This window comes from Nelumbo nucifera, chromosome 6, assembly GCF_055504915.1.
Source record: "Nelumbo nucifera cultivar China Antique chromosome 6, China Antique-T2T, whole genome shotgun sequence".
Lineage (NCBI taxonomy): Eukaryota > Viridiplantae > Streptophyta > Magnoliopsida > Proteales > Nelumbonaceae > Nelumbo > Nelumbo nucifera.
Window position 1 is genome coordinate 3,806,015 of NC_142654.1, and position 25,020 is coordinate 3,831,034.

Genomic DNA, 25,020 nt, shown 5'->3' on the forward strand with positions numbered 1-25,020 from the left:
TAATTAAAAATTTTGACATAGATCTAATTAGTAACATTTATTAGTGAAAAATAACTTAAAAAAATATAGGGTTTAATAAGAGAAAATGGGATTTAATACCTTAAATATAAGACTTAATGAAAATGAATTAAATGAGGTAAAAAGTAATAATTGAAGTTATATTTTTAACTCTTACAATTAAAAATGGATTAACTACACAAATATGGGCATTAATTTCAATAGCCATTAAAACTAGTATTAAATCTATAATAAAATGACTTTTATACCATTTATGAAACAAATAAATGGAGGATAACTTTAGTCCAATAAAAGTCACTTATTCACACTTTTATATATAGTATAGTATAGATTACCAATTTACCATATACCAGATGGTTAGGGGCCATTTGATAACTGAACTGAAAAGCTTATTGCTTTGACTTGGTGAATAAGTTTTTAAGGAGGTTCTAGGCTTTTTTAATTTCTGAAGCCGAAAGTTGTATAGATAATTATAGCCTTGAAACTTCAACTTTATTATCCACTAAAAGATAAAAGTAATAAATTCAGTTCACTTATTTCAGCCATTATCAAACGGCCCTTTAGCTCCATATAAGGATATTTAATTGGATGGTTAATTGGTTACGATTGAGAGCGTCTAAAAGGAACAACCAAATCATTAGCTAGTACATAGAGAATGGAGAATGCATCCCGTTTGACACGTCGGATTGGATTAGATTAAGCCGCGCTGGTTTTCTGCACCATAAAGAAGTGTTAATTCCAACTCCTACATAAGGTGAGATTTTTTTCTAATAGGCTTAGTTTGGAAGGAGTGCAAATACGAATTTGTAAAGTGCAAAACCTTGTATTTTATATTATTCTGTATACATTTGTACAGTATATATTTGTATTTGTACTCCTTCCAAACTTAGCCTTAATATGCATATGAAAAAGATCCAATAGGTAATAAAAACTAAACCTACAGCATCTATGATAAGCTAAAGGGGCTAGAAGAGAGAGAGACAGACAGACTTAGGTGGAACCATGGAAGCAGATAAGAAACTATTTAAGGGCCCATAATTTAAAGATGGATGTGACACTGAAAAGATGGAATGGAGAAACAGAATCCATGTAGCCCACCCTATATATACTTCGGACATGCCTTCGATGATGATGATGATGTATATAAAGCCTAAAGAATAAACGTTAAACAGAGCCCAGGTATAAAAGAACAATATGAGATTTTCAAATCAAAGTAGGCCTTCTTTTCCTGGTTGATATTTGATAAATAGGAGCCTCATTTTCTTTTTCTTTAAAGAGAGTAGGAGATTAAAGTAAGATTTCTAAGTTACAGCTTTTAAATTGCTTATTAGAAGTTGGGGGTGGGGGGTCCGTCTTGGTCATTACACTCTATACAGCAAAAAAATGAGTTCATTTCAACATCACCACAATTCGGTGCCTCATCCCCCTCTAGGGCAAGCAATCCTCGAGGAAAGGTGCTCCATGATTGAATCCAGCCAAACAGTTTTAAACTTGGGAAAAGAACCAACCAAAGTTGGGATCGCATTAAGTCCCTTATTTGGATTGACAGCCAACAAAATTCTCTGGGAAAAAAATGATCAATTAAAGCAACATGGACTCTGGATTCTCAATGTAGCCTTTGAATGCTTTCAACCATTCTGCGCCAATTGCACCTAATCAGGAAAAAAACGGGTGGAATGTTTAGGTCTATTAATCTCAATGCATTATAGCCTCTTTCTTGTTCCTACCAAAAAAATACTCAATGCATTAGAAACTTACAGCTGACCACTTACCATCAATCACACGGTGATCACAGCTTAGTGTAACTGACATAAAGGAAGCAAACTTAAACTGTTCAGGCCCATTACCAGGTACCACCCTCCTCTCAGCTGTTCAAGATAAAGGCAGTCAAAAAATAAAATGTAATGAGATCATTAACGGTAGCAACATGCTAAAGTATGAATATGTGGAACTTGTAAGATGATCGTCTGCTTAAAACTTACCTGACCCTACAGCAAGAATTCCAGATTGTGGAGGATTGATGATTGCACAGAACTGCTTGATGCCAAAGGGCCCTCCCAAATTTGAAACAGTAAATGTACCTCCCTGCAAAAACAATGAACTCGATATTGATATTACCCATATCATGATGCAACCAGTCTATTTCTAGCAAGTGGTAAGAAACTAAAAGCACCAAAGCACCTCATAGTCCTCTGGTTTCAAATTGTTCTCCTTGGCCTTTTGCGCCAAATGCTTGACTTCTTCAGCAATTTTAGATAATCCCTTCTTGTCAGCATCCTGCAAGTACAAAATATAGATGGTTTTTCAAAATGTTCGGTGAAATGGAAGTAGTAAGCAGTCCTTTCAACACAAGTAAAATCAGGCCCATAACCCACCCTGATGACAGGGACATACAACCCATTATCGGTCTGCACAGCCACATTGATATTCACATTGTGGTACCTGGATCAGTGTAGACAGCAAACTGTTAGAACTAATGTGATGAAGCACTAATATAAAACGTCTGCTTACAGCTTACTTGGTAATGAATATAGAATGTGTTATTCTTTACTTACTGGCGGATGTAGTCATTGTTCCATGAACTATTGCACTGAGGAACTTTGCGGAGGGCCAAAGCTGCAGCCTGTTATTACAGCAAAGTCGAAACACTTGATGTAGATTATAATGAATATACCATGATTATAAAACCATTATTTACCCGGGCGGTTGAACCATTTGACCCGGAACGGTCACCTCTTTGGTTCCATTTATCACTTGGCCCGGATTTTCTAAAAAAACGTTGAATTGGTTAGTGAACCGCTGATCCAGGCAGTTGAACAACTAAACTGTTCGACCCGGACAATGGTTTGCAGTTTAATTTTTTAACAATTAAAATAACCAAAAAAAATCTCAAGTTAAAGCAGTCCACTTGAGAGGGGCACTGAGAAATGAGATTTCAAATCCCACATATCTCTAAGATCTGAGAGAGAGAGAGAGAGAGAGAGAGATCTGTCAGCTGCCATCGCCAGATCTGAGAAATCTGTTGTTTTCTTTCTTTCTTTCTTTCTCAGCCCACAGCCCCATCTCATCAATAATATATATGTGCATCTTACCCTAATATTCAAATATAAAGGTGATACAGTTTGAACCGTTCGACCACTGACCTAGAAACCGGTGACCAAAATAGTTCCGTTTCCAGGTTGGTTTTTAAAACATTGGAATATACCAGTCTTATTTGTCTGTGTTATATGCAACTCCCTCCCAAGTTGATTCCATTCTCAAGCATGCGGAACCAAGCCATTGTAGATCCATGATCCTTCTGTACCTGAATCAATCAAGTGTTTGATTCCAATGATTCCTTTGACTCCTACCAAAGTTACATTGACTCTTCCAAGTCAACCATAGTTGTCAAGGTGACGCCTAGGCGACAAGGCGCCCTTGGAGGCTCGCCTCGCCCAGTCCCCAAGCAGTTTTATGCACTGGGTTATAAAATACTTTTATATTTTTTATTTTTTACATTATAATTATAAAATAGACATTTATTATTTTCTAATTTTGTTAGGTTTTAATCAACGCAAGCATTGCTAACTGCTGTATTGAACCCATGGTTCAAAGTATTGATACACTTGTGTATTGGCAGAGGTGTATCGTTACTTATAACGATACTCCCCCTATTTTTTTATTTCTTTGGTTTTCAATTTCATTTTTAAATATATATATATATATATATTATTTAAAAAAATGGGTCCCCAAAAACACCTGTAAACAGGTATTGGGACCCCAAAGATACAAAACAATATGCCCGATACGGGGCGTATCGTATTGAAATTTTGATCCTTGATTGAACCCTCAAAATTTTCAAAACCTGAACCAATAAGCAAGGGAAGAACTTAAAATTTTGTCTAATCAACACATTTTCTTCTTCCACATCTTCTTCTTCTTCTTCTTCCACCTTTTCTTTTCTTCTTTCCTATAACAAAAGTAAGGGTTCAGCCCCTATATTTTTTGAATTTTCTTTCCTTTGTACTTTTTCTTCTCATAAAATGTTGATTTTCTAGACTTAAACATGAAATTTATACTTCTCTTATGAAAATTATGAATAATTATTAAGGAAAGATGGTTATGGAACCTAGGGAACTACCCTAGGATATATGGTTTTACTTAAAAAAATCCATCGCCTAGGCGACTAGGCGACAAGGCATCCCCCTGTCACCTAGCCTCGCCTTGGTGCCTTGAAAACTATGAAGTCAACCTTCATTAAATCTTACCCATAATCCATGTCAACATTTGGATGAAGACCTTTTTATATCAGCAATAGATAAGATCTTTTTTTTTTTTTGAGAAAATGTAACCACAAAGAAAAATAAAATTAGATGGAGCCCCCTTCCATCCGAGAAATGACAGGGGAACAATACAAAAACAGTGCCTCAAACTGACCAAAACAAAGAAAACAGAATGCATTAAATACAATATAGAAGACTGATACAGTCAGCCAAACTCTATGATCCCCCCCAAAGAAAAATAAGGCTCCCTATTCAATAACTAGGGTTCTGTATTTCTGTTAAGGGCATTAAGGCATTGGAAGACCTTGAAAACCAGATGAACAAGCAATTTATTCCATATGCCTGGTACCCTACTCCTCTAATGGTGTGCCCTATGCACCCAAGTTCATCCTCACAACTCACTAGAATAAATCTATCTAATTATCATTACTTAAAGAGTCGCATACCACATGTACATTTTTCAATCACAAAGCAAAACATAGTTTCAGGCCTTCGAGAATAGAGGCCGGCTCTGCTTGTATAGGTCCAGAAAATTGTAGAGTGATCCCTCCATTTGGTCTTCTACAGGCAGCACCTAGGCCAGAGAAACCTGGGTTACCAAGTGAGCAACCATCAAAGCTTAATTTGATTCTACAAGTTGTTTGAGGCTCCAATGATGCTGCATTAGATGCCAATTTGGTGCATAGATCACCACCTATTGCCTGCCCCCCCCCCCCCAATTGCATCCACTGTGGCACCATGGAATTCTTCTTGAAAGCTAATGTGACTGGGTCAATTAGGTAAGCTCCTTACATGATCCTGCACATGAATATATCCCATGGCCAATCTGAATCATCTATCAGATAGGGGACTTTCTGGTTTAGCAGCATATTTACATCTAATATCCAAATCATCTCTATATACCTGCAATCAGGGTTTCACTCTATAATTACAAGTTTTATAAATTTATAATTTCCAATTATGAACATGCAAAAACTTAATCTGAATAAAGAATACAATGTCAAGTGATCATAATTTACAGAAGTTTAAATTGTTACATGACTCCCCAAGTCAGTTCCATTTCTGGCCTTGCCAAGCCACGCAAATATAGACACACACACACATTAAATGTTCTACATCATGTTGCACTGTTTATTAACATATATATGAGATTGCATCATTATCTTATATTTAGCATCTATCTTTATGTTTGACTAGCCAGCACCTAAGCAATGATTACTCGAGGCATCACATGAGGACAAAGCAATTTTTATGCCCTAAAATAAGTCATTTCAAAATTTCAATATCATGTGAGTGTTAACATTCCTTCTGTTAATCCCATTTTCTGTTTCAAAACTTCTTAATAAGATGGAATTACAGGATACCTTTATGACAAGATCATTAACTGATATACGCTTCCCACCTGAAGCTTCTTGTAGAGAATTAAGTTGGCTGCGCAAACTGCGGTACAAAATATGAGTTGTGATGATTAACCATCAGAAGCCGTTCAGGCCAAGTTCTTTTTCTTATCAGAAACATTCAGATCATAATTATTTTATATTTCAAGAAATGAAAGAAAACAACTTACTCCATAAGTTTGTCCACACATGTGTCCACTGTCAAGTAGTAATGAGGAATAGTTTGTTTTGAGAGTAGCAAGCGTGAAGCTGTGACCTGTCAAAAACAGGGCAAAAGAGATAATAAAGTTGCCATTTCACCATGATGGGTCTCTCTATTCCTGTTAAAATATGCAATAAATAAGCTATAGGTGATTACTTTTCTTATCTGAGAGTGTGGAAGGTCAGTGTAGTCCATTGTTTCTGCTACTGCTGTGTCCTTGGTCTTGGAGACTGGAGCTGGAAAATCCTTTCCGCTGGAAGCTACAAAATAGGACAAAAGAAATAAGAAAAATCTTGGTTAATCAGCAGCAGTCAAAACAAATACATCTTAAAAAACTAGTAGGGAAGTTATAAGATCCACGTGATATGTAATCAACAAGAAGAACTATTTTGAACAAGAGAACAATAAAAAGAGAGACCTGAGAGTCCAATAAATGATACACACCAACATATTAACAACATGTCCATTTAAGGTCAAAAGATATAAACTTTCACTGGATGACAATAATGTGAACTACATGAAAAAATCGATCAATAAGAGAAATGTCAGAAAAAAGTATACCCAAATAATCTTCAATATCAGCTTTTACAATGCGTCCATCAGGACCAGTCCCTTTGATGCTTGAAAGAGGTATCTGTATTTAATAGAAGACAATAAAAAGACAGGATTGAGAGAATAGGAAAGATAAACTTCCGACTAACAACGTCATAATTGAGACATGAGAGAAAAGGTAGCATCAATGACTATTAATGGCTACAGAATTTAGCCCACTGGATAAGAGAAAATTCTGCAGAGCAACTAAAATGACTAACATTGTGATCTTCTGCCATTTTTCTTGCAAGAGGACTGGCAAAAATGCGATCTTCTGCTGGAGGAGTTCCACTAGTCTTAGAAATCTTGGGCCCAGATGATTCAAGAGGCTCTTCAACCACCTCTTTTTTTGGTGGAGCGGAATCAGCTGGCTTTTTAACTACCTCAGCATCACCAGATTTTGAAGGTTTGTAATCTTTGAATTTTGCAATATCACCCTCTTCTTCAACAGTTATGGCAATCACCTAACAATAAAAACATGTACAAGTCCTCAGTATAAAATACAACTCTAAAAATTAAAAAGGATCACTACAAAAAAAGTAAAATATGAATATAAATTAGCAGTGACATAAAGATCTTCATATAATTTGCAATAGCTAACTATGATAATAACAATATTTTTTAGGGTTAATTACTTGTATATACCCTGAGATTTCAGGAAACTACTTATATATACCCTATAGTTTCAAAAAATACTCACATATACCTTGTTCACCATTCAAATGTTAAGTCTAACAGATACAAATGTAAAGGACAAAAGTGTCCACTGTTCATTAAATTTTTAAACAATCAACTGAAACTCCTTAAGATTAGCCTGCTTCCATGGTGACGTCTGCAATTTCTCCCATACCTTCTGAAATGAAGGCTTGGGTTTATGGATAATATGGATGTAAAGAAGGCAGCTTGGGTCTACCGAGAGGGAGGCAGATGGGCTAGCAAATTCTCTAGTTAGGTAAGGGGTTGTTAGGGAACAACTGTATTGGGCTCATCTGTAATTTCTGTACTCTTTGGGGTAACCATACCCCTTTATTCCTCTTTGTACACTGTTGTTTATTATAATAAAATGATCCAATCGTTAACTATCAAAAAAACATCCCCTAAAAGAGACTAAAGAGACACTGGAAAATCAAGACCAAATACACAGAATACCAATTGAAGACAACAGAACCGCATTGGAGAATAAATAATTGATTCCAAACATTAGTTAAAATGATGTGAAATTTCATTTGCAGCTAACTGTACTCAACATATCTCAGAACCTTTTACACTCCTTTACCTTGGATATAATGATTTTCTTACTCAGGTACTGTATATTGTATATCAAAACATTGACATTACTTTCCCTTTTAATGATCATAGCAACATCATGGAGCTATGATTATCAGATAAACACAACTGATTGGTTAACTAGGTCCTTCATTCTAGTAAAAGGTAGGCAGAGATCATTGTCAAAAATATTAAAATGAGTACTTGACGAAATACCAAAAATGGAAACTTGAATACCCTGCAGGAATTTTTAAAAGTAAACAGTAAAACAAAAGAAGAGGTTACTATATTATGAAGTCATATAAACAAACTAATCAAGGATATTAGAAGACAAGGACCAAAATCTTTGGAGTTGTTAGATCGAATCCTTTTAAGAGCTGTCCACTGGCTAAAATCTTTGGAGTTGTTTTCAGATTTTCCTGTGGATGACTTGCTAAGAAACTGGAAAGAGATTGCTTCCATTGCTAGATGCAAGAGGACTCTTTGTCCGTTTTGGTCCCCTCCCCCCTCGGGCTTTATAAAGCTGAATTTTGATGGCAGCAGTGTAAGGAATCCAGGGCCCTCTGGGATTGGAGGAGTCTTCAGGAATGAGGAAGGGATTGTTACTGCCTTATTCTCTGGCCCTATTGGAGAAGGTGACTCTCTTAGGGCTGAGATCCTTGCAGCGCTTGAAGGAATTCGAAGAGCAAAGGTATTAAATATCAGCCGTTTGATTCTGGAAGGTGATTCGAAGGTGGTGGTTAGTTGGTTGAAGACAGAGGACAGTGGTTTGTGGAACTTTAACAATGAAAAAAAAAACAGTTCTTATGGCTGGGTAGGAACATTGAGATTCAGTACAGCTGGTTGAAGAGGAGTGCCAACTCATTTGCGGATGGGTTGGCCAAGCAAGGAGTGAATAGGGAGTCTGTTTTTTGGGCTAGTTTTTAATCTTTTTCTTTGCATTCCCTTTGTTTTCTGTTTTTGGGGAGCTAAGTTATTTTATCTCCCCCTTTGTATCCTTATTCCCTCTCTTCTTTTAATTTAATGAAGATGGTGTTATTGATCAAAAATAAATAAATTCCAATAATAATGAGAAGTAGACTAGAATGTCATGTGAATTACACTTTAAATACACCAAAAAACAAGTGTAATATAAAACATTGTAATTTCTAAAGAAAATAAAGTGAAACAGAGGCTGCCAACAAATTTATCCTTTTTAATCAGTGCCAGCAATTTTATCCATGTAATAGTTAAAATGAATACCTCACCAACTTTTATCTCTTTTGAGCCATCACCATGTATTATCTTTGCAATATACCCTTCCTCCATGCATTCCATCTCAACCGTTGCTTTATCCTTTAAAAAAAAAGACAGAGAAAAAAGTCAGATCTTTGTGAGAGCTAAATGCAAAGATCAGATACTTAGCAAGCTATAAACTTAAACTGAAGGTCAGCAGCAAGAACCATACAGTTTCGACTTCACAGAGCACCTCACCAGGAGAAACCTTATCACCTTCTTTCTTCAACCACCGTGCAATGTTACCCTATTTCATTAAAACAGAACCATTTGTTCAAGAAAAATAGTAGGGGGTTGCTCATAGTCTCAATGTCTTCATCATAACAAAGTTGAAGTTATTCATACCTCTGTCATTGTAGGAGAGAGGGAAGGCATTCCAAGTTCTTGATGTGGAGGAAGCTCTAAAACCACATGTTTTACAACAATTAGTAATTTGGAGGACAAATTTCTGTTTATTATAGGTAAACAACTAAGAGCATTAAAGCAGTAGATATAGTTCATACAAGAACAACCATGTCTAACCAAGCAAATCATAAAATAACAAAGAACAAAGTAACAGAAAAATGTATGCATCAGCAGTTCAATTTAACATACCTACAAAGCAAACACATACAAATTATATAAACACTGAAAAAAATAGTAGCTTTGATTCTTAAATGCTAATAAATAAGATACAATATATGCAACATAGCTATAATAACATCTACATCAAATAACTGAACAGTGCATGAATACAAAGTCAGTCCTTTCATCAAAATTAGGTTTAGGGTTATAAAATGGCAACTGGATTAAGGCCTTGGGAAACCAGTCCCAACCAGAGCCCAATGTATTCTCTTTTTATAAAAATAAAACATTCATAAATAAACAATGTTAAAGAACATATTAGGATGGACCTTTCACAAAGAAAATTCGGTTTGAAATCCTTCACACGTTATTAAGCTAAGTGTAAATCCTATATATTATTGTCTTCAGCTGCCACATATAAAAATATTGTGCATACAGAGATGTTGTGGTGACCAGAAGAAGATGGCTTTCACAAATGGATCTTGAGATATTTCAATATGTTTACCAAAGGTTAGTTTATTTAGATATAATAGACAAGAAAGCATCTAGAGGTTTCTACAAGATCTGATGCTTGATATAATAACTGCCAACATATACTACCCGTGTACATTGAGAGACTGTACATTGGGCTGTACAAAAAGAGTTAAGAGCAGAAAGCTCCAATATCAAAAAAAAAGACTGCAATTGAACTCCCTGAAATACCTTATGTATATTTTGTCGTGAATACAATAAACCTTTGACATTCTTTGTCACAACTGTTATGTCACTAAATTTGTTTTCAAAAATTCTTTGGTTTCTTTCCTTCCATGCTGCCCAAATGACAGCAGCAGGAAATGTGCTCCATAGAACTTTTCCTCTGTGGCTTAAGCCCTGCATCCTCCAACCCTGAAAAGGCTCCAGCAAGGACTCAGGCAGGCATCCTTGAAAACCACCAGAACTGATGCTTGGCTTCTTCTCCAAGACATTACTTCCAAAGTTCCAATGCAAATTGGATGGATAAGAACCACCAGTTGTATCCCACTGTATGGCATATCCTTGCTAGCAACCAAGTTTATTAATTTCCTGCTACAGATGGGGTGACAGAGTTGAAGATGGATGTGAAAGTGGTTGAGATTCAGATTCTAATGAAAAATACATTTCAACATTGGTCCTTGAGATTTTTTTTCTCCCAAATGCAACTGACCAACAAAGTAAGCTTCCAGAGAAAAACAGAAGTTACATGAATAGAACTAAAATTGTGCAAGTACATATAAGAAAAATCATGCTAGGAAATCCAGACCACACCTGAAGCTGTTGAAAAAGATCTTCGCCGGCATGCTTGTGAACTGAAAAGGAATAAAATAGTCAAACATTTGCACACCTAAACATCAAGAGAATATATAAATAAAAATGCAACAACTAGCCACAACAAACCCCGAAAAGCCTTTGTTGAAAACTGTGCCAACCACTGGAATGTCCATTTTCATTGTTCTTGAAAGTTTTCCTTTGTGTTCACCTACAAAAGGTGACTAAACAAGAGAGAGATTTAAGTTCGCAAAAATCAAAAATTCACAATGAACGATGAAGCAGATATATGTAAAACAAACTAAAACTATAAGAACAAACGGAATGTAAAAGGTGCCCACAATCACCTTGGAGAAGTCAGGACAGTCTGCTATACAACTGTAGTTGAACCTGCTGATTGTACTTGGAGTGCCACCAATGGAAGAATAGAAACTTCCATCTTTCTTTACAGGCAAATAACCCTGTTGATAATTCCTTAGAAGATCTGCAATAATAGAATAAACTAGTCAATACAGTAGAATCAAGAATCATAAACAACGTAAATCCACACATTGACTACTGCAAAACATCCGTCAATTAGGAAAAGTGAAGCTATAAAAACATAGGCAATGATCACTTTTCTAATTGACAGAATACCAGAAGAAGCAACTTATATCTGCTAGCACCATTATACACACAAACACCAGACAGAGCCATGTTTATTTATAGATAGATGGAAGAATGGATACAAACTTAGCCCTTTTGTGGGTAGGTATAGATAAGAACTTTTTCTTTTTTTTTTTTTTGAAGAAGGTAAAGTACTGAATTATATTAAGGGTCATTTACTAAAACACCCCTTGTAGTTTCACAGACTAACTAAATCCTAACCTATAGTTTACGTTTTACTAAAACACCCCCTATAGTTTGCAACCAATTTACTTAATCAACCTTCTATTAAGAATCCTTTGTATTTCTGTCTAAAAATGGTAACATGACCATATAAACAGAGTGGAAAATGTTTAAGGGAACGAGACCATGCTTCCTTATTCCGAAAGCACCCCTAAAACTTCATATCAAGCTTCTAGAAAGAAACAAGGTCTGGTTATCAGATCTAACAAAAAAGTTTGGCATCCAGGATTTTTCATCAGCAATGGTGAAGGGATTTTTCATCAAAGAGAGTTGTTGCCTGCGTTTTACTAGGGACATCTTAACAGTAGAGAAATGGCAGAAAATAAGAGAGAGAGAAGGGAAGAAAGGTAGAAGGGAGAAGGTAGAAGAGAAGAAGAGAAATTGGCGACCAAAAAGAATAGCTGGCGGCACCAAAATATATTAATATTTATAGGGTGACCAAAAAGGAAAGGGAAAAGACCATTGTGCCCCTGCTGTAACTAAAGTACAATAACAGCCATAAAATAAATAATTTAAACAGACCAAACTGACCCTAACTAGACAAAATAATAAAATAGAAATAAGGTAAACTATTTCAACACTCCCCCTCAAGTTGGGGCATAGATGTCAATCATGCCCAACTTGTCAAACAAATCATTATGCCACACATGATGAAGGCCCTTGGTCAAGATGTCCGCAAGTTGTTCTTCTGAGCTAACATATGGAGTGCACATTTCTCCACTCACAAGCTTTTCTCTAATAAAATGCTTGACCACTTCAATGTGTTTCATCCTATCATCGAGGACTGGATTAGTAGCAATGTTGATAGCAACTTTATTGTCACAATAGAGTGACATGGGGTTGTTAACTGCAAAACCCAGTTCACCTAACAGGTTTCTTATCCACATGATTTCAGCAACTCCATGAGACATAGCTTTGTATTCTGCTTCAGCATTGGATCTAGCCACCATACTTTGCTTCTTACTTCTCCAAGTGACCAAGTTTCCTCCCACAAAGGTACAATACCCACTGGTAGATTTTCGGTCATCGACTGCCCCTACCCAAACAGCATCTGTATACACTTCCACTTTCAAATGTCCATGTTTCTAGAGCAGCAAACCAGCTCTTGGAAACTTATTGAGGTATTTAAGGATCCTCTCTGCAGCTTCAAAGTGAGCTGTCCTAGGACTGTGCATGAACTGACTAAGGACACCATTCATAAAAAAAATAAATAAATAAATAAAAACTAAGGACACCCACTACATAAGCAATAACAGGCCTGGTCATAGACAAATATAAGAGTCTACCTACAAGTCTCTGGAACTTCTTCACATCTTTCAAGAACTCCCCTTGACTGTTTCCCAGCTGATGGTTAGGTTCAATTGGTGAATCAATTGGCTTCACCTCTAACTTGCTTGTATCCTCTAATAGATCGTTGAGAAATAAAGATGCCCTTTTGAGAGCAGGCAACTTCAATCCCAAGGAAATAATGCAAGGGTCCTAGATCTTTCACCTCAAATTGAGTGGCTAAGAATTTCTTTAGTTGCTGTATTTCAGTCTTCTAGTCTCCTGTGATCACTATGTCATCAACATACACAATTAAATCTACAATTTTCCCTTCACCTTTCTTCACAAACAGAGTGTGATCTGACTGGCATTGTTTGAACCCTATCTGGTGAACAGCTAAGTGTAACTTACTAAACCAGGCCTGAGGTGATTGTTTCAACCCATATAATGATTTTTTTAACCTGCACACCTTCTGCTCACTGACTTCGGTGCAAAAACCTAGAGATTGAGTCATGTACACTTCCTCCTCTAAGTCACCATTCAAGAATGCATTTTTAATGTCCAACTGGTGAAGTTCTCAATCAAGATTCGCTGCCAATGAAAGAAGATCCTGATAGAATTCGGGCCCGTTTAGCGCGTCTTTCCGCAAGGTCTTTCGGCTGTTTACAAGCCAATAAGACCAAAAATCGGTCTATTTCCGTTTGGCACACGGAAAATCTAGCCGCCAAAAGACGGGACGCCGAAAAGACGCAAGAAGCCCATTTTGGGCTGATTTCAAGAAGCTCCAAATGAAGCTTCTCATGTCTTTCGCGTTTTAATCTCGCGCGGAAAGACCCGAAACGACACACGGAAAGACGCGCATCTGCCAAACGGTCTTCGGGCTGCCCAGATCTTATGTCAAAAGCTCAATGCGTCTTTTGACTGTTAGAGCTACAAGAAGATCTTCTCAAAAAGACTTGCCAAACGGGCCTGAAGATCTTGGCTACTAGAGCAAATGTCTCTACATAGTCTACTCCATATACCTGTGTAAACCCTTTTGCCACCAATCTAGCCTTGTACCTCTGAACTATTCCATCAGCCTTATGCTTCCCTATGAACAACCACTTGCATCCCACTGGTTCCTTCCCTTTAGGAAGATCTACCAACTCCCATGTATCATTTTTGTGCAATGCATCAATTTCTTCCTTCATTGCATATGTCCATTTAGGTTTGGATAAATCTTCTGCCACATTCTTAGGAATAGAGACATTGTCAACGGAGGAAACGAATGCACGATATGAAGGTGAAATATGATCATAGGACACAAAGAGAGAGATAGGATGATTAGTAGTACAAGATCTAACACCCTTTCTCTTAGCAATAGGAACATCAAGATCATTAATAACAGGGGGATCAATATTAAGGAGGTTCAGGCATATCAATGGGAACAAGTGTACCTGGCTGATGAGGAGGATCTACCTTTGGAGAATCCGATGATGTTGGTTGCACAGTTTCAAGTTCTACGGCTCTTGAACTCTATTGGCTCTTGTGGTGGCAAAGAAAGACACGAAATGGAGGAGGATCAAGAAGATGAGGTAATTGAGTTTGACCCTGGGTGTGTTTCTCCTCAACCCTACTCTCCCCCTAAGGAGAAACAAAGAAGAAATGTTAACTCTCAAAGAATGATACATTCATGGAGACATAGTACTTGCGTGAGGTGGGATCATAGCAACGATAACCCTTTTGAGATAAAGGGTAACCAAGGAAAACACAAGAAATAGCACGAGGATCAAGTTTACGAGTAGGGGACAAGTCATGAACAAAGCAACGACACCCAAAAACATGCATTGGAATGGGGGACAACAGAGTTGTAGGAAACAAAAGTTATGTGGGGCCTTATACTCTAGTAACCGAGATAGCATACGGTTGATGATATATGTAGCACACAGAACAACATCCACCCAAAAGTGTTTTGGAACATTCATATGGAGTAATAAACCACGAGCTAATTCAAGAAGATGACGATTTTTCCTTTCAACAACACTGTTTTGCTGGGGTGTCCTAGCATAAGAGCTTCAATGAAGAGATCCACACGAAGCAAAAATCTCCATAAGATCACTATGGAAGCACTCTTTTGCATTGCCCGACTGGAAAATATGAATTTTAGTTTGGAATTGAGAGAAAATCATGTGTTGAAAGTCTTTCACAATCTTTGGCACTTCATCTCTAGATCGCATAGGATAAACCCAAGTATATCTAGAGTAGTCATCAATCAAAGTAATGAAATACTTATATCCAGCCTCAGTAGGTAGAGTAACAGGGCCCCAAACATCAGAATAAATTCAGATCTTTTATTTCTTAAAGGAAAAGAACTTCTACAATGATTGCTCAATTGACATGTCTGACACTACAACTCACTAACTGACAAAGACTTAAATAATTTTGGAAACGTGAGTTTTAATGACTCAAAAGAAAGATGACCAAGACAAGTACTATGCCATAAGTAGGCTTGACTCTCACTAGATGAACTTAAGGACCATGTAGCCACAAGACCAGTTTTATTCTCCAACACATAGAGACCATCCACCATGCTTCCTCTACCAATCGTCTTCCCCGAGATCAAATCCTGAAACACACATGAAGAAGGAAAGTAACTGAGCAATGCAAGGAGTGAGTAATACTGCTAATGGAAAGTAAATTTATAGGAAATTTAGGGACATGCAACACATTAGAGATGGTAAGGCCAAATGGAAGAGATATGGTTCCTTGGACAACTATGGTGGAGAATGAACCATAAGCCAGTCTCACCTTATCTCTCCTAGAGAGGAGGTTATATGCCTGAAATAAATTTGACTTACCAGTCATGTGGTTTGAGGCTCCAGAGTCGATTATCCAAGGGGAATCAGATGTATGAGATGACACATGGAAAGTAGTGGTAGTGTTACCTGATGTAGACGCAAAGGAGGTAGAAGGAGTAGGACCAAAATCCATCTAGCGAAGAGTCCCACCATATAACTCCAATGGTCACGAAAGGAGTTGATAATCTCTTCCTTGGGGTCAAAACTAGGGTGCCGCTCCTGAGTTACATGGGACTAGTCTCTTGAGATGCCACATTAGTTGAATTATATTTTTTCTGATTCTACTGGATTGGTTTCTTACTCTGATCAGTTGTTGATTTCTTACCCAATTCCTATGCCCATTTAGGTTTCCCATGGAGGTCCCAACATGTATCTCTAGTGTGCCTAGTCTTTTAACAGTGAGTGCACCAAAGTTTACTCTTGTCATCCACTCTCTTCTGAGAATCATCCTTCTTAAAGGAGCCTCCAACCTTTAAATCTATACCTCTTCGGATAGCTAGGGCAACCGGCTCCCCCTCTACACAATTCATCACACTTCTACTCTCTTCTGACTGAACTAGGGCATAAACCTCCTGAACTGATGGTAAGTCTTTACTTCCCAAGATTTGTACCTAATAGACTCATATATAGAGTTCAACTTCAACCCCAAAAGAAAAGCAAATACCCGTTGCTGAGAAACAAGTGACTTGTATGCCCTTGCATCTTCATCACACTTCCAATTCACATTTTGATAGTGATCCAGTTCTTTCCAGATTGATGTCAAATCTGAGTAGTACACTGAGAGACTTCTCCCCCCTACTTGCAAGTAGAGGATTCAGCTTGCAGTTGGTATATCTTGGCATAGTGCCTTCTCTCTAAATAAGTAGATTTTGCTTGTTCCCATATTTCACAAGTTGTTTCAGCCCACATGAATGTCTTCCTTACTTGTGGCAGCATGGAAACCAAGAGCCATGACATCACCATACTATTTTCTTTGTTCCACTTATCATATTCAGCACTTCCAGTCTTCGGTTCCTTCACTTTACCAATAATTATCCTATTTCCCACCTAGCAGTAATGTAGAGTTTTATTCCCCTAGACCATTCAAGGTAGTTTAGTCCATCAAAGGGAATTATAGCCATGGGAAAACTCATATTCATCCCCCACTCACTCCATTTTGACTTCCTGAAACCCCACAAATTACAGAATTCTCAGAGGACATGGTTAAAAAAAAATCAGTCTCAACACACAGCTTAGGATCCCTCCTTACACCAACAAACAAAACCTAGCTCCACACCAAATAAGCAGTCCACATACATACTTCGGTTTGGACACAAACTGAGCACAAAACAGCACCAATTTCCAAACAAAAAGGCAAGATCGGATTGATTTCAGACCTGTACGGGTTAACAGTTCCAACCTACCAATCTTCCAGAATGTCAAAGTGCATTAACCATCAGGAGAGATCCTTAAAAAAGTTGTAATCACAGCAAAACCTGGAAATAGCAGGTCATCCGTGACCTACAGTCACCCTTTCATAGGTACAGGATCACACGATCCAAGAAAAAAAAGAGGTATAAACCTCACAAATTTCTGACAACATTCAGCAGCCCAGATTCATTTGAATTTTCTCTTGGTACACGACCAAGAAAGATATGAGGAAAAAAAGGAAGGTTTGTACCAGTCGTAGGTCAGTTTTTTGTTCTCGGTCTGGAGAAGACAGCAAGTTGAAGTGAAAGCCTTGTTCGATCTGCTCTCACATTCAGTAAACCTGCTCTGGTACCATCTTAAAAGTAGAGAAACGGCAGAAAATAAGAGAATGGAAGAGAGGAAGAAGGGAGAAGGTAGAACAGAAGAAGAGAGATTGACAACCAAAAAGAATAGCTGGCGGCACCAGACTATATTAATATTTATAAGGCGACCAAAAAGAAAAGGGAAAAAGACCCTTGTGCCCCTACTGTAACTAAAATACAATAACAGCCAAAAAAATAAATAATTTAAACAGACCAAACAGACCTTAACTAGACAAAATAATAAAATAGAAATAAAGTAAACTATTTCAGCAGGACAAAAATGACATTTCCATTTTTGTTTTCTGTAGATTAAATTTGTTTGAAGGGATGTTAATGCCAAATCTGTCATTTTCTACTTCCATCTAATGGAAGGTTGATTAAGTAAATTAGTTGCAAACTCTAGGGGGTGTTTTAGTAAAACACAAACTATAGGGTAGGTTTTAGTAAATCCATGAAACTACAAGGGATGTTTAGTAAATGACACATATTAATCTGCCAAAAAAAAGTACATCAGGGCACATACAATGAGAGACTGTACATTAGGAATATACAAAAATAAACATAAGAAGAATCATCTATCAAAAGATCAACTTCCAAAAAAGAACTAAGTTGGATCCCTGAAAATTCCTCTGTACACCTAACCGAGAACATAACAATCCCTTTAAGATTTCTCTTTGTTTCCTCCATCAGTGTATTTGTTATCAAAAATATGATGAGTTCTTTCCCTCCAGATTGATCAAATGATAGCTGCTGGTAAAATATTCCATAATATTTTACCCCTGCTGTTCAGACCCTTAATCCTTCATCCTTGCAGCAGCTGTACTATTGTTTCAGGAAAACAGAAATGAAGGGGTGGTAGATAGATATGAACTTAGACCTAACACAATGTATGATTAATTTTTTTCACATAGGTCATGTATATATCTAGATATCCAATGTGGCAATGCATTCAACTATAAGCACACGTATTTATATCCTCTATTTCTGCACATACAATTTAGTCTTGTCTGCCCCATATAGACATACTTGGGTTCACAACTCTCCATTACAGATGTGCATACACCCATTTGGCAATGCATGCAATAGGAGATATCCTGACTCACATCTTTGACCTGTAAATTATGCAAACATGCATATACAACCATATATAGCATGATCATGCATGTGAAAAGAATAGTTAAATGTGGGCATATGAAATGTGCACAATGTCAAGCACTCAGAAAATGGATGTTAAAAAAAAAAAAAAAGATGCCACCATGCAAATTAGCATTTAGATCTTTCAATCAAAGACAAAAATGATAAACCAGAATCGTAGTCTATATACAATGAAACCATTTTGGGTTTTCTTCCATGTCCTGATCTTAAAAAGTTCAAACCTAAAGATAGCACAATTCTACATCCAGTGTATCTGTTTTCAAACTAACATTTTTAATATTTTTAGAAAATACACATGGAGCAAGCTTACTAGCTAACTAAAAATTATGCTCATCATACATGAAATATAGTAAATAGTGGTTATTGATTATCATGGAACTCGCTCCTGTTGCCTAGAGATTGGAAAATAACTACTAGATCTCATTTCAGCTGAACTAACTATTTACCATCTCTGCTATTGGTGGAAGGGCAAGCAGCTTTTGAGAACCAACGAACCAGAATGACAGGGTCAGTTTGTAGTAGGTCTGGAGCATTCCTCAACTGTAAAACTCAAACACCATGAAAATCAAATTATATAGTGTAACCATGAACTGTGTTATTCTCATTCACAGAAGACTGGTGCAAAAGTACCAACAATATTTGGAATAAAAAATTAGTTATGAAGCACATAGTGTAACTGTGTAACCATGAACTGTATTATTCTCATTCATGGAAGACTGTGCAAGAATACCAACAATATTTGTAATAACAAAAATAAGTAGTTATGAAGCACATTAGCAAATTTTCTGAAGGCAAAAAAAGGGATCAAAGGCCAGATATTAATGGCTTGAAGAAGAGGTTTTTTTGAACAGTTAAAGTATCATTATATTAAATCAAGAAAGAAAAAAGTATAGGGTATACATGATCCTGTACAAAGAGATTCAGTACAGTGTAAACAGCATCAAGGACCCCCATAAAAAAAAAGTCTATTTTCAAAAAAAGATGCCATACAATCCTCCCCACTAAAACTCTTGAGGGATAACCTGCTTTTAATCATTTCTACCACAAAATTTCTCACAGCTTCCTCTGGGTTTTCCTTCTGCTATTTTTTAGGATGACTCTGTTGCTTCTTTCTGTCCATATTGCCCAATATTCCCTCTCTTGGACATTCCTTTAACCTGCCACTCTGCTAGCAGATCCTTAACAGTTGCTGGGCAGCACCATAGAACATGGATGATTTTGCAAAAGTGAATCCATATTCTATAAGAGAAGTTGCACAAAAAATAGATGATTAGAGGATTTGATCTCCCTATCACATAGAGGGCACCTTATATCCAGCATGTTAACTCCTTTTCTAGTAAGCATCTCCTTTATTAGACATCTCTCTCTTGCCACCAACCACCAAATGCAAAATAATAATGATGATGATGTCCCCAAATGGCCTTGAATGGAAAGACTGATTCTTTTTTTTATAGGAAACGGTAACTTTCATTAGAGAATTAAAAAGATTACAGGATTACCACCCACAAAATGGATGGAAAAAGAAAATCAAAAACTTACAAACAAGCCCAAAACAAAGCCTCCCTTGTAACTCCTTGCTTAGCTAAAGTGTCAGCCATTCCATTTGCTGACCCTCTTACCCATTTAAAATGCACCCCAATCTCCCTTGCTAAGCTAATAATATCTCTTAGACCACACTCCCAGTTTTCCAACTTGCATCCACCCTATTACCAGCTTGGAGTCTCCTTCCACTTCTAATTGCTGCATTCCCCATTGTTTCGCCAGTTTCAAACCTTGAAGTAAGGCCATTACTTCTGCCCTTAATGAATCTCCCGCCCCAATTGGGCCCGAGTAAAGGGCCAAGACTTTTCCTTCCTCATTTTTGTGCACACCCCTAACTCCCGACTGACCTGGATTACCCAAGGAGCTTCCATCAAAGTTTAGCTTCACCCTGAACTGAGGCATGGTACCCAAAATTCTTGTACCACAGGGGAGGAAGGCAAGGATATAGCTATAGCACTCCAATTTCTAATTAACTCAGCTGAGGAAAAGTCCTTGAAGAGATGATGTACTTTCAGCCAGTGCATAACATTGATGGTGACAACCTCCATAAGTGCTTCCTTGGATTTTTCTTGCCTTAGGAAGATCCTATTGTTTCTCTCTTCCCAAATTGACCATAGGATGGCTGCTCTTGTTATTCTCCACATTACCCTGCACCTTTTCCTTGGTTGTTGGAAGAAGCTAGAGTCAAAAAGGTTCAGCACACCCAAGGGGGGGTTCCATCTGTAACCAAACAAAGAAGAGAACCAATCCCACAAATAATAAGCAAAATGACAAGAAACAAAAGATGAGTCATTGCCTCACCATTTCTTAAGCAAATATAACAGACATGTAGGGAAAGGCTCCAGTCTGACCTTTTTTCTTTGAAGTACATCCATAGTATTGATCTTTTGAAGAGCCACTTCCTAGCAAAAAGCCCTAACCTTTGGCGGCACAGGAGAATACCATATTTCTTTAGCAGGAAAAGAGACAAACACAAAAGAAGACTGAACTAAGGTGTTGAAAAAAGATGAACAAGAGAAAGTACATAAAGAGGTCTCTTTCCAAATTCTATTATCTGGACAGGAAAGATCTAGGAAAACTGAATTCAACGCAGTGAATAACTCATCTGCAGAAGCCAATTCTAAATCCCTCAACCCTCTTCTCAAACTCAAATCCCGAGTCCCCTCAAACACATGAAATGAGGAGATGGTTTTGAATTTATTTAGGGAAAGAGAATACATTAATGGGAATCTATCCTTAAGGGTGGTGTTCCCAAGCCAAAGGTCCTCCCAAAACAGAATTTTATTACCTGAGCACACATCAAATCTGATGAAAGGCTGAAAGGAAGGCAAGACTCCAGCAATTGCTTTCCAAGGGGAGAAATGAGAAGCCCAAGGGTCGACGCCAGCAACCCATCCATTAGCTGCCATCCCATGAATACTTTCCACCACCAAGTGCCACAAACTGTCCTGCTCCAAAGGAAATCTCCACAACCACTTTCCTAACAAAACTACATTTCTTAATCTGATATTGCCAATGCCTAGACCCCCCGCTTCCTTTTTCCTAGAAACTACTACATTTCTTAACGGAAAGGCTGATTCTGCTCACCATACAAACCATGGAAAAAAGACTTGACTGTGTACTGACCTGACTTTGTCCATTCTACTTTTTTATATCTGGGGACTGTACATTGATTTGCTGATTGTGCAGTAATGCTAACAGATCAGAAACTTGCTGCAACTCCCAGTCGTTGAAGTTTCTTCTAAAAGAGGATATAGGTATCCCTTCCATAGAAAATGTCTCTGCTACTAATGTTTCCTTGTTGCTAGCTATCCTGTACAAGTCTGAAAATCTGTCTTTTAAGACCCTATCTTCCCACCAGGGGTCTTTCCAGAATTTTATTTTCCTCCCATCCCCTAACTGATATTTAATTCCTTTCACAAACTAGGGTAACACCGTAACACCATACAAATGCCCTTCCAAAGACCACATCCATATGACTGTTGAGTGTTGAGACCCACCTGGATCTCATCCAAAACCATCTGCCCAAAAGACTGTATTAAAACTCTTCACTCTACTTATTCCCAGTCCGCCAGAAGATATTAATCTCCTTCCAAAGGGTAAATCCAAGTGAATTGTAAAAGAAAAAGAACAAAAAAACTGCATATTTCTATGCCCACTGAAAGTATATGGATATACTAATCTAAAAGTTCAAATGCACACTAGAAGTGCATGATGGATATAACTAAATGAATCCCAACTTCAGTCAAGTTACCTTTTTAGACTCTGAATTCTGAATTCTGAAATCATCAGATAATGAAATAAAGAAAAGGAATAAAAAGAAATTTTAGACTGAAGTTGCTGCACTAAGCAGGTTAGATTCATTGTAAATTATGATAATTGTACTTGCACTTAGACCATGGTAGGTTGGACTGCATCAATGATTGACAAAAGGAACATCTCACTCCACCATATTAGGATTTAGGAGATCTGCCAATGGTCTAGCTAACTCCCTCTAAGAGGTGGGTTTGTGAGTTGAGGCTCTCCCTCGCAAACAAGAGTATCTAATACATGCCGAATTCCAATTCTCCATGGATTCTTGAGAAAAACTTCTACGCAATTTTTCCTTTTCCTCTCCTAGCTTATCTGACATAAATAAATGATTAATATACAAGATGAGTTTCATTTTTCCTATAAAATGTTGTTTAGTAACAAAGGCAACACTACAGACCCATTTTTTGTAGGCATATAATGTTAGGATTCAAAAAATACAAACTATTTTAATAGCATATAGTTTTCTATAGACATTTCCATGAGTCCATGTTTTCTCATCAGACTGTTGGACACATGATAGGTTTCATCTCCCATATCTGTTTACTTGCAAGTTGCAACACCAGTGTCTTGCATTAATAGGTGTGTGGGAGACCGATAATCCAAAAACAAGGTTATATGTATTCATACACAAAAAATACGTTTATGGTGCATATATTTTTACAATTTTTTCCTGATCAATAACAATAATGTAATGCATAGATATACAAAATTGAAGGTAATAACATACAAGTATAAGGTCAAGAAAGAGAAAAGAAAGAAAACCTCAACAAGTAGTAAAAAACAATCTGTCAAGACATGCAATATGTAATGGATATGATCCTTACTGTACATCTTTTTTTTTTGTGGGGGGGGGGTTCAATAACTAATTAAAAGAATTTTGTTAACTCAGAAAAGAAGAGTTAAAAGGAGTTAAAAGTAAAATCATTAGCAGCCTCATAAGATATAATAAGGTAACACATCAACCACAAAATGGAGGCAAACATAACACTATGGATCATTCCATACAACAACAATGCTAAGTTGGAAGAGTGAAGCCCCAATACAGATAAAAATAAACTACTATGCTCCAAACTTTCAATACCAGATAAACGATCCTTGGACTGTCAATACTATCCATTCAATTGATTGACCAAACTTTGCATATCCAGCATAGCTTACAAGGCAATGTGATGAAATAATCAAAAGATTTTTTATCATCAGAGATTGAGCTACAACTTGATGATGAAAGAAAATAATAAGTTCAAGGATCAGGAAAAATTAAACCCATGCATCAGGTACGTAGATGTGCTTAGGTAGCTTTGAGCTATACCTATCTAACAACGCCCCTAATCTAAAATTGCATATGAAGAATGAAAATCATGTTTACGATACTTGAAATGAAACCAGAGTATAACTGAACAGGCATTCCTCTTGTCGCACTCCGTGGAGACTCGCACTACAATAACCAAATTCTTGGTAGAGAACGTTGCAAACAGAGATCCTTACAAACCAGTTCCCGGGCTCTTTTCTATTTCAACAAAATCCATTTAATTGTCGAAAGAAAACGAAACCGTCGTCAAAAAATAAATGAAACGACTACACATTCTAGATTAGATACGGCTTGGGATAGTACTATATTAGTGCTCAGAACTTTAAACAGTTTCTAGGTAAGACCATCCTTGCTGAATTACGCGATGCAAACTCAAGAGATCATATTCACAACAAATTCTATGAACCCAGCAAGGAACTACACAAACTAGGGAGAAATGAGTACGAATTCAGAGGATTAATACCTTTTTGGAGTGTCTGAGCAGATGAGACGCATACGTCATGATTCTCACTCACAATCCAGAACAACCCAGGAATCAACTACAGAAACCTTCACCAGATGCTATTAGTTCAAACTCGAAAGTCGAAAGCCTTTGAACCTTGGGTAGATGAAAGAAATTCTTACCTAACTGGAGTACAGAGACTACTGAGGAAACAGGCTTCACTCTTGAGCTGGCTGATTCTTCGGCTGTTAATTATTTCCTTTTTTTTTATTTCCTTGACCGGATCTGTTTTCAACTTTTCATGAACCCTATTTTCCTTTCCTATTTACGGTGAGTAGACTCGGTAACTCGGAGAGGGTCGCGAGTTTTTCTATCTTGTTCTAATTCTAACAATCAAAATTTGATATCATTAGGTGCAAACGATGTTGGGAGGCAGCAACTACCGTGATGTAGTTTTTCACAATATTTTACCAAGGCCAAGTGTGGAGAGTGATAGAGAAGTGATTATTAGAATAAGCACTTATTTGGTACAGTTTTTTATTTTGAAAAATAAATATGCTTGGTGGTTTTTTTTTCTAGTAACAACTTAATTCATCATATTGGTATTTAGAGAGGAAAAAAAAAGTAATAAAGTTTG

The 25,020-nt window shown here is 37.1% G+C and overlaps 1 protein-coding gene across 2 annotated transcripts; it reads right to left on the reverse strand.

The window, feature by feature from the left end:
• Positions 1-1,218: 1,218 nt before the first annotated feature.
• On the reverse strand, positions 1,219-24,810 carry LOC104586674 (dihydrolipoyllysine-residue acetyltransferase component 3 of pyruvate dehydrogenase complex, mitochondrial-like). Of its 2 annotated transcripts, none has more exons than XM_010243977.3 (20): positions 24,566-24,810; positions 24,405-24,490; positions 19,224-19,317; positions 11,207-11,343; positions 10,989-11,083; positions 10,860-10,900; positions 9,357-9,412; positions 9,184-9,258; positions 8,979-9,071; positions 6,692-6,934; positions 6,441-6,513; positions 6,036-6,139; positions 5,848-5,933; positions 5,645-5,720; positions 2,574-2,641; positions 2,394-2,460; positions 2,200-2,295; positions 2,001-2,103; positions 1,791-1,886; positions 1,219-1,670 (listed from the first exon to the last, which is right to left on the reverse strand). In XM_010243977.3, the coding sequence occupies exons 2-20, from the start codon at positions 24,441-24,443 to the stop codon at positions 1,600-1,602; spliced, it is 1,713 nt and encodes a 570-aa protein (XP_010242279.1). In that variant the 5' UTR covers positions 24,444-24,490; positions 24,566-24,810; the 3' UTR covers positions 1,219-1,599. The 2 variants fall into 2 exon arrangements, with proteins under 2 accessions (XP_010242279.1, XP_010242280.1); XM_010243978.3 differs by having other exon boundaries at positions 24,405-24,480; positions 24,566-24,683.
• Between the last annotated feature and the right edge of the window lie 210 nt (positions 24,811-25,020).

Bases quoted from the DNA above. Each gene is read 5' to 3' on its own strand.
- LOC104586674 (XM_010243977.3), bottom strand. From the start codon at position 24,443: ATGACGTATGCGTCTCATCTGCTCAGACACTCCAAAAAG. The intron at 11,084-11,206 runs GTGATTGTGGGC...TCTCTTGTTTAG, and splicing joins ACTGTCCTGACTTCTCCAAG to TCACCTTTTGTAGGTGAACA. The intron at 2,104-2,199 runs GTGCTTTGGTGC...TTGTTTTTGCAG, and splicing joins TGAAACCAGAGGACTATGAG to GGAGGTACATTTACTGTTTC.